The sequence below is a fragment of the Amborella trichopoda genome, chromosome 1 (genome assembly GCF_054954075.1).
Source record: "Amborella trichopoda isolate Santa Cruz 75 chromosome 1, AtrichopodaSantaCruz75HAP2 v2.0, whole genome shotgun sequence".
Classification (NCBI taxonomy): domain Eukaryota; kingdom Viridiplantae; phylum Streptophyta; class Magnoliopsida; order Amborellales; family Amborellaceae; genus Amborella; species Amborella trichopoda.
In genome coordinates this window covers 6,136,356-6,146,331 of record NC_142336.1, presented here as the reverse complement: position 1 = coordinate 6,146,331, position 9,976 = coordinate 6,136,356, and the positions used below count along the sequence as shown (strand labels likewise).

Sequence of the window (9,976 nt, the reverse complement as noted above, 5' to 3'; positions counted from 1 at the left end):
TATTATTATTATTATTATTATTATTATTGTTATTGGATAATTAAGTGGGGAAGGCATGCCTCTATCTCCGATAAAAACTTATTGCACCAAAAGAAAGAGTTATAAAGTGGCCATGAATGGAGTAAAACAATGTCCATGCTCTCAAGAATTTTTTTTTTTTTTTTTAAATGATGAAGTTGGAAACTTCAATGATACGATTCTTATATGGTGTTACCTAAGTGAAAATGGGTTCTAGCTTACTTAATTATGGGCATGGGCCGAAGTATTGTCGAGTCCTATGATGAGATCCTCGACTCCATTTCCACCAAAATGATAGGACCCAAATCTCGACCGACCTACTACTTTTTACTTACCTAAAAAGAAGTGAAATTGGGACTTTTTACTTACCCAAAAAAAAGGTGAAAGTGGGTTGACTTTGGTAGTGTGATTGATGCTGCTTTAATTCCTAACAGGACACTGTCATATACACTTGTACATGGATTTTGCAAAGAAGGATACATGGATGAAGGTGGTAACCATTTAAACATGATGGCAGAGAAGCTTATAATGGCAGAGAAGGGGGGTTGTTGATGTTCTAGAGAAAGCAGCTATGAGTATACATAATATAAACTTGAAAAAAGTGATTTTACTTATCCATGGTCCTAAATGAAAAGATTAAAGTTAATAGAGCTCCAGATATACTTGAAAAAGTGATTATATTTATCCATGATCTTAAATGAAAATATTAGAACTTGATTGAGCTCCCAGGAGCTATCTTCCCCGGTAAAAATAAAAAATGCTCCTCTCATATGGCAGGCTCCTTGAGTTGCAATCCCTAGGTTACTTGTGATTCGGTGCAGCATGGTAGGCCCGCTCCTGGAAAACTAGGGTTTAGGCCACCAAATGTGGCACGATGGCTAGGCCAGGATAGAGTCGCCGGGCCAGGCCTTTTGTAAGGATAGAGTTGGCCCGCTGCCCTGCTTGGATTGGGCCAGGGTTACTTTGGTTCGATCCGGGCTAGGCCGGGCTTGAGCTGGCCCCGGGATAGGTTAGGGCTAGCCCGGCCTGTTACTAGTCCTAAATGTGATATAGTATATAACGTTTTAAGTATGATTCTTCCCCTCTACTAGTGGAATTCTATACATAACCATAAAAAAAGTGATCTTTGGTGCCTTAATCCGACGAAATTTGGAAGCCATAAAATAATGAGAAATTTACGTACGAACTATATTAGGTCAATTACAAAATGAGATCACGTTTGTCTTAAATTACGTACAAACAAATTATTGGTCATTGTTTTTTTCCAAGTTAATCCCCTGTCCGATAAACTAAACACCGGACAAATTGGTTTTTTACGTTTAAACAAAAAACAGTTATCCAATGTTCGAGTTATCGGATTGCTCTTTAAGTTTTTAAATTTTGAATTTGCTTTCCGGTATTCAAAATACCGGACCGAAAATTTTTATTTTACAAAATTAAAACTTATGTTCGAAGTTCGAAATAACGGGCAGGTCTCTGGTAAGCCCACTCGCGTACAACTTAGGTAAAACCCCTCTTCAAAGTAGTTGGGGCGAAGGAAGATTGGCTGCGCACTGAAACTTGGTCGTCTGATACTTCTCTTTAATAGCATTGAGAGTGTAGCCATTACGATTAATTTGCGGATCATGTAATGCGAAAATCACGCTTTCAAATTCAATGACCTATGTCCAGTATAGTGCTCCAAAGTTGGATTCCATCGATGAATTGATGGATCAAGCACCCATCCGGCAAGGAATACAACATCTACAGCAATGAGAGAACGAAGAAACTTCAGAAAGCTATATTGCCATACAATCTATGAGCTGTCATTAATCTCTTCTTTTTTTTTGACGTATATGAGCCACCATTAATCTCTCCTCCTCTTCTTCACTAAAATCTCTGCGATTTATCCTTGGATTCAACTGACTAAACCAGCTCAATCCACAATATTTCCCTGCAAAAAAAAGAGGAACCCCAGCAACAAAAGCCATTAAAACACCCCTTTCTCTCACAAGATCTTCCCTGTTTTTCTCTATAGAATCTCTCCCTCCCTCTCTCTCACTAAAGAGGATAGCTGAAAACTGAATACCTGATCTTCCTCCTAGCTTCTCAGCGATCAAATTCCAGTTTGGGGAACAGGATGTAGAGAGAGAGAGGAGAGAGTGAGAGAAAAACAGAAACCTCAGCTTTCTCATGGCCTTCTTCTCCTGAGCCCTCGCGTTCCAAAACAAGCTTCTGCAGGACTTCTTCCCATACCCATTCACCCAGCTAATCCTCCGACTACCCCATTTAGAGAGAGAGAGAGAAAGGGGCCGCAAAAATCACATAACAAAACGAAACCTTTGTACTGTGTTCAGTTTACAGGAAATAGGGTACCTTGGATAAAAAAAGCGTGTCATGTCGTCGGTAACTTAGAACAATTGTGATCTCATTCTGTAATTTACTGATCCGTGTGTAAATTTTTTAAAATTAATATATTGATTTATGTACCTCTGTGGTGCATGTACACAAATTTCTTTTGTATTTGCACATATTTGGTTTAATTTATTTACGAGTAATGATCTTATGGGACCCTCCTCCATCTATACGTGTGTAGGATTTCAAATGATCACTAATAAAATTGGCATGGATATTTAAAAAAGTTATCGCATGGGTGTGGATGTAGAACTTGATTTTTCTATAGATCTGTACTAAATTTAATGATGATCAATTGAAGTCCTACACACATGGGTTCTATAGATCTATGCTAAATTTAATGATAATATTTTGAAATCCTACACACGTAGGTTTTATAGATCTGTGCTAAATTTAATGATGATCTTTGAAGTCCTACACACATGAGTGGGGGAGAGTCCTATAAGATCATTTCTTTTTATTTATTTTATGTTTTGTTAACCAAGGATTAATAAGGAGCTAGTATGCAATAGCCAATGAATGGTTTTTGCTAGAGACAAAGATGACAACGTGGTTGTTGGAGCAAGCTAAACTCCCAAACACAAATAATTGAATGGAACCCAAAGTCCTATCAATCATAACAAGTAGAGAAGACAACAGCAAAATGTTTCATTCTCACATAAGGCAGTATAAACAAAAACATTTCATATTGATAATAAAATGAAGAGGAAGACTCTTGTATTATCGCTTGTATATTATATTATAATACTATAATGATAAGGTAAAGAATTCTCATCCTAAGATCGAAGATAGGGTGGGAATGGGTCATGTGGCCGGCCCGGCCTGGTGATCCTGGCCCTAAAAAACTGGGGCTTAAGGTACAAAATGTTGCCTGAGGGCTGGGCTTAGGCCAAGGCAGACCTAGGCCGATCCTCAGGCGAAATAGGGCCAGGCTAAGGCCATGGCTGGCCCGGCAGCCCTAATCCAAGATGGGTCTAAAAGTGAAGTCCGTAAGACATATACTCAGTTGTGCAAAGACAAACCCACTTAGCAGTGAAGCAGGGTATAAAAGGAGAGCAGTGGTATGAGGATTTGTCATACAAAGCTAACAACTAGTGGTGTTATGGTAGATACCCAAGGTTGCTCTACTACTGATAATACATCTTGCCTTGGTGGTTGCTAGCAATTCAACTATGGCCATTCCAAGCTTCTCCATCAAGGACAATATCTTCTGTCTTTGCATCTTTGTGTTGGCACTGGTCGTTGCCCGGTCCGAAGCCGGAAGCATTGCCATCTACTGGGGCCAAAATGGCAACGAGGGCACCCTTGCGGAGACCTGCGCTACCGGAAACTATGGCTTTGTCAACATAGCCTTCCTTGCCACGTTCGGCAACGGACAAACTCCGCAGATCAACCTCGCTGGCCACTGCGACCCCTACTCCAATGGCTGCACTGGGCTCAGTGACGACATAAGGTCCTGTCAAAAGCAGGGTGTCAAGGTCCTACTCTCCATCGGTGGTGGTGCCGGGAGCTACTACCTCGCCTCCTCTGACGATGCGAAACAAGTCGCACGCTACCTCTGGAACAACTATCTTGGAGGACAGTCGTCGTCTCGTCCCCTGGGTGATGCAGTGCTTGATGGTATTGATTTCGACATCGAGGGGGGAACAAACCTACACTGGGACGAGCTAGCGAGGACGCTCTCAGGATTCAGTCGCCGAGGAAAGAAGGTGTACTTGAGCGCCGCTCCACAGTGTCCATTTCCCGACGCATGGGTCGGAGGAGCCCTCAAGACAGGACTCTTCGACTATGTCTGGGTGCAGTTTTACAACAATCCTCCATGCCAGTATACGTCGGGTGACCTTACAAACTTGGAGGATGCATGGAAGCAGTGGACGTCGTCCATCCCTGCGACAAAGATCTTCTTGGGATTGCCGGCAGCGCCTGAAGCTGCCGGTAGCGGCTTCGTTCCCGCGGATACCCTCACTTCCCAGGTGCTTCCTGCTATCAAGGGTTCAAAAAAGTATGGAGGGGTCATGTTGTGGTCCAAGTACTACGACGATCAGACTGGTTACAGCTCCTCCATCAAAAGCCATGTCTGATATCTTTAGGCAAAATTACATTGCATAACTACTTGTACAGTAGTAGTAAATAAATGTATATTTCTCTCTCAAAACCTTTATGTTATTTATGTGCTCTGTCATCTACACCTCAATTTGTTTTTGTGTATGTATTTTCCCTATCTTTTGTTATCTTGAATTGTATTTGTTTGTGTATATTCATGTTTATTACCTGCAACATTGCAATAAGTTTCCCAATCCATACATGCTCTTCTTTGACACCTCTTCATGTTTTTTTTTTTATCTTTTGGGGTTTGCAATCTTGGGTATGATCTCAAGTATTTTGATGAGCAAGACCAAGGGTTCTTTTTAAGTATTTTGATGAGCAAGACCAAAGGTTTTTATTTGCATTGTGAAGACAAACTTATGAATATATGTCTCTAAAAATATCTAATAATATTGTTTACAAATTATATTAATTATCATAAATATAATTCATGTTAATAAGCTACATGTACATTGAGAGAGCAAAAAATAATATTTTTCTTTTTTCTTTTACATTTTCCATTTTATTTTTTCCAAAATTTCAAGATTAATATTTACATATGCAAAAAAGATATTTAATAAATGAAAATGAAAAATTATAGACCAAAAAATGCGAAAGAAAAGGAGAAAAAAATTACAAATCATTAACCGAAAATACAAATTATATAGGTAGATAATATAATTTAATTTACACTATATCAGAAATTAGAATTATTTTATAATTAAAACTAACATTACTTCTAATTAAAATTGTAAAATAAAAATAGATTCTATTCTCTTTTTCTTTGTTTTTCTGTTTTTGTATTTTTCTATTAGTTTTCTCAATTTCCACAATCCTTTCTTGAAGTTAGAAACATGAAAAAAATTACTACCAAGACAGATTAATTTTTTTTGTTTACAGTTCAACTTTTATTTTATACCTAGTAAATTTCATATTTTTTAAATTCCATATTTATCTTTAATAAAATGATTATATAAAAATTCAATAATATTTGATAACATTTAATAACATTTAATATGAATTATATTAATTACCATTAATATAATTCATATTAATAAGTGTATACTATTTAACAAGAATTATTTAATAAGCCACATGATATCAAAAATAGAATTAACAAACAAATTATTTTATTAAATGTTACATTCAATAAGATCTGTATTTAACACCAAAAATATTCTAAATTATTACCTTAAGTAGAAGTATAATCAAATATTTATGTTTATGTTCCATGTTTTGCAAACTATAATTTCTTTCTGGTTTCATCGTTTTTTTATATTTTCTGCTTTCTAAATTTTTTATATTTTCTGCTTTCTAAATTTTTTATAATTATCAGTAAACAATATAATAAGTAATATAAGTAGAAATCACTTGAATTATATATTAAAAAATATATTTGTATTATATATAACATATAATATAATATAAGAAATTCAAATATTCATATATAATATGATATAAGATATTTATATATTATAATATAATAAACATATTATTTATAGTATTTAATATAAATATTATATAATAAATATGTATTTAATATAATATATACTTATTAAATATTTTTATATTTTTTGTAATATAATAATATAAAATATACATTATACATAATATTATATATATATACTATATTATATTATATTATATTATATTGTATTATATTATATTATATTATATTATATTATGTTATAGTAATACTATATCATATTATATTATATCAAATTAATAATACTTATATTATGTATTTATATTTTGTATAGTGAATAGTGATAAACAAAAACGTTATGAAAGATTAAGTTCCTACCCTAAAAACTTAAACTTTCATATTTTAACAAAAAAATGAGAACTTTGGTTGGAAGATTACTTTATGAAATTTTAGATGACATCATGCGTCAAACGCGGAACTTTTGCTAAATTTAAAAAAATCTTTCAGAAAAAGCGCAGCCTAATAGAAAACCATGTCTTCTTGGTGTCACCTAAGAGTGACAATGGACTTGGACCCGACTTCGGGATCGACAAGTGGACCCTAACCAGGTCTAGGTATGGGTTCAAAAATTGGGCCGAGGAGGTTAGGTCTAGGTCCAAATCTTGGACCGAATACTATTTGAGTTCGAGTCAGGCCCATGTAGACCTGACACAAACCCGACTTGAATAGTGTTGATATTTAAATAATATTTAATAACATCATCATAATCATCAGTCTTTTCTCAACTATTTGAGGTCGGCTACTTGAATCCTGGTTTGTCATTCTACTCTATTAAGGATATGACCTTCAGTGAGGCTACAAGTTCTCATATCTTTTCTCATTGCTTCAACCATGTCCTTTTGGACCTACCCCTTGCTTTTTTGGATATTCCACTTAAACTAATTTGCACCTCCTAACAAATATTATATTGGGTCTCTGTACATGGCCAGCCAATTACTTTCTCTCATCTTATCGCTTATTGGAGCCACACCTAAGTTTTCTCGAATTTTATATATGATATTGAAATATTTAAATAAATATGACTATATATTTTTAGCTTTAAATAACACAAGTATATATTTAACAAATTTATGAAATATATTTAAATATTTAGATAATTTTATTTTTGGATTGGGTTCGATAGGGTCTGGGTCCGAGTCCAATGACTTCGAGCAGGTTGGGTCCGGGTCCATATCCCATAATATAAATTTTTGGTATGTGTTTGGGTCCTCTTGACCCAGACCCGACCCGATCAGTTGCCACCCGTAGTTTCACTCAATATCATCTCCATTGATGAAGGCTTCACTCAATATCAAGGAGGGTACTTTGGGCTATTTTGAGCATAACTGGAGGTATCTAAAGCTGTGCAATGGCCCTTTAAACGCCATAGCATCTCCCAACTGCCTCTTTGTTTAGTTTACTTTTAGAGAAACAGTTTCTGACTTATGCTATCTGATTTTAACTATAATAGATATCAGTTTATTCTGAAAAACCCTAAAAACCTAGCAGACCCGAGAAACACAATCACGAATAGTGAACAAAAAAAAATGAGTAGAATAAAAAATGTAATAGAGGAATATAAAGATTTGGTTCATCACATATGTAAATACATCCAAGAGCAAAATCATAAGTGGCTTCACTATAACTACACCAAAAGGCATAGGATGGCTCTCTCTTCATAAATGTTTCTTTGAGCTAAAAGCCAAAGTTTCAAAATTTGGATTGCTGGGGTGGATCGTTCACCTAAAGATCCGTGTCAAATCATTGGATGGCGATCAAGATAAGGTCTGAATCGGATTTGATAAGTTATCCAAAAAATATCAAAAAATGCTTAAATAGAAAGAAAAAGTTAAAATAAGGGTTTATAGGGTGAGAATCATTTTTTGAAAGGACATAAAAAAACATTAAATAGTACAAGCGGTTTTAGGGACCACACTCCATCCCCACCAATTCCCATATGGATCGACGATCTAGAAATTCTTAGGTTTTAAATCATGCCCAAAAAACACATAAAGACCTGTATGGATTATCTCAAATAACAATGCCCAAGAGACATATCTATATACCCAAAGTACCCCTATAACGCTTTTAGAGTTGGGGTGTTTGCTCTAGAACTCGCACCAGGAGAATTGTTGACCCCTTTGGAACCTGCCAAATTAGACCTTTGTTTTAGTGACTTTTTGAATTTTAGTAACTTAAATTAGCCAAGTACCTAAATGCATGCAGTTGGGCATTTAGGTTTTTGGTGGATTTTCATGGATTTTGGGTTTTAGGTGATGTGTACTATGAAAACAGGGGACTTTTGCTTCTGAATCACAAAAGTTGGAACTTTTAGAGTTTGAATGATTTTTCTAGTATATTTATCTTTTTTTATTTCTATATATTTGTTCGTAGGTGGAACTCCGGGCTTTGACTGAGAAATTGATGTGGATTCTATCAATTCTTAGCTGAATATTCCATATTGTTTTCTCAATTGAGGGTTTCACTGTTTGCTATGGGTTGTTAAGGTCTTCCATTTGGTTTGTTTGTTTTGTGGGTGGATATACAGAGTCTTGTTACATATTTCATGTGTATTCAATGAAATATGATGCATATTTTGCTCCGATTCTCTAAATATGGAATCTTTTATTCTTAATGATCTGATGCTTTGAAAGCCTTTTTTTTTTTTTTTTTTAACCTTTTAGTGTTTTGATATGTTTATTGGGAATCTTGATGAATTTAGTTTGGGTACCTTGAAATTTGAGATAATTCCTTATTTAAGCGCATTGATTGAATTGTATTGATGATTTCTTTATGAATATGAGTCAATCTGAATATTTTATCTGTGTTTTTTAGCAATTGCTGATGAATTTGTGGAATCCATCGTATTTTAAAGTAAAAGACTTTTCCTTGTTGTTTGTCGAAATTTCTGAAATATCTAGTTTTAAGTTACTCTTCTATTTTATTTGAGATGATAAATGGAAGTGCAAACACTATTATGAGCAATCACATTTTTGTAAAGTTAATAGCTTTTGAATTATCACTGCTCCTTGAATGGTCACTTCATGTAATTTGTAATGAAGAGTATCAATGTAAGCGACTTTCTGAGTTAATTGCGAATATTTCATTGTAGAATACTTTTATGGTTTTTTTTTTTTTTTTTTGTGTAAATTGAAGCTTTAATTAATGAATTTATACTAAATTATATGTGTTGGTGATTTAAGTAAGTTTCTAATTCTTTATTGAGGACCTTCGTGTGGATGTTACGAGAGAATTCTCAGCTCTATGAGGAAATATACTGTTATTTTTGTTGGCATTCAGATCGTGGTTGGTTTAAACTAGGGACGTGCCAGGGTTTTTTACGATTTCATTAAATTACTTGAAGAAGCATCGGTGTTCGTAAAATCGAATTGAAACGGTTAACCGGACATGGTCATGGAGGAGGTTTAACTGGCTTAACTGGTAAACCGGCTGATTCAACCGCTCTAATCGGGTAAGTCTCGAGTAGTAAAAAAATTGTTGAAAAAAATAAAAAAAATACAAAAAAATCTACTAAAATATGAAAAACATATAAAGAATGATTAAACAAAACACATTCAAATGAAGTTGAAAATTAATGAAAAAAATGGATTTTAACCCATTTTATATTTTTCAATGGCTATTTTTAAAATTTTCTAAAAAAGATGGAAAATATAAAAGTGAGTATTAATGACCAAAACAATTTTTAATCTTTACCATAATGTAAAGAATATTTAAAAATGCGTTACAAATCAAATTCTTTATTTTTGAGAATTTATATAAATTTTTTTAAAATTTTTATTTTTAAAATACTGTTTGATCACCCTAATCGCCCAAAACCGGAAACCTGTCACTGGCTGATTCCGATCTAACCGAGCGGTTAGCAGTTAGATCGGACGATTTTGCGAACAATGAAAAGCATAATGTCGAGTTCTGAGGTTTAACATTCTAGGAGGTTATCAAACACAGCAACCAGAACTTTTTTAATATTCCAACAAATTATCAAATACAAAAACC

At 34.4% G+C, this 9,976-nt stretch overlaps 1 protein-coding gene and 1 long non-coding RNA gene across 2 annotated transcripts; one reads left to right on the top strand and one right to left on the bottom strand.

The window, feature by feature from the left end:
- Positions 1–1,649: 1,649 nt before the first annotated feature.
- LOC148783499 (uncharacterized) lies at positions 1,650–2,336 on the bottom strand. The gene is made up of 2 exons (XR_016044458.1): positions 2,087–2,336; positions 1,650–1,951 (listed from the first exon to the last, which is right to left on the bottom strand). It is a non-coding gene; the product is annotated as an uncharacterized LOC148783499 (long non-coding RNA).
- Positions 2,337–3,302: 966 nt separating this feature from the next.
- LOC18426159 (acidic endochitinase) lies at positions 3,303–4,606 on the top strand. Its single transcript, XM_006832820.4, has one exon. It carries the CDS (start codon positions 3,585–3,587, stop codon positions 4,491–4,493), a length of 909 nt encoding a protein of 302 aa, XP_006832883.1. The 5' UTR covers positions 3,303–3,584; the 3' UTR covers positions 4,494–4,606.
- Positions 4,607–9,976: the final 5,370 nt, after the last annotated feature.

Excerpts from the sequence above, each read along its gene's own strand:
- LOC18426159 (XM_006832820.4), top strand. The coding sequence starts at position 3,585 with ATGGCCATTCCAAGCTTCTCCATCAAGGACAATATCTTCTGTCTTTGC.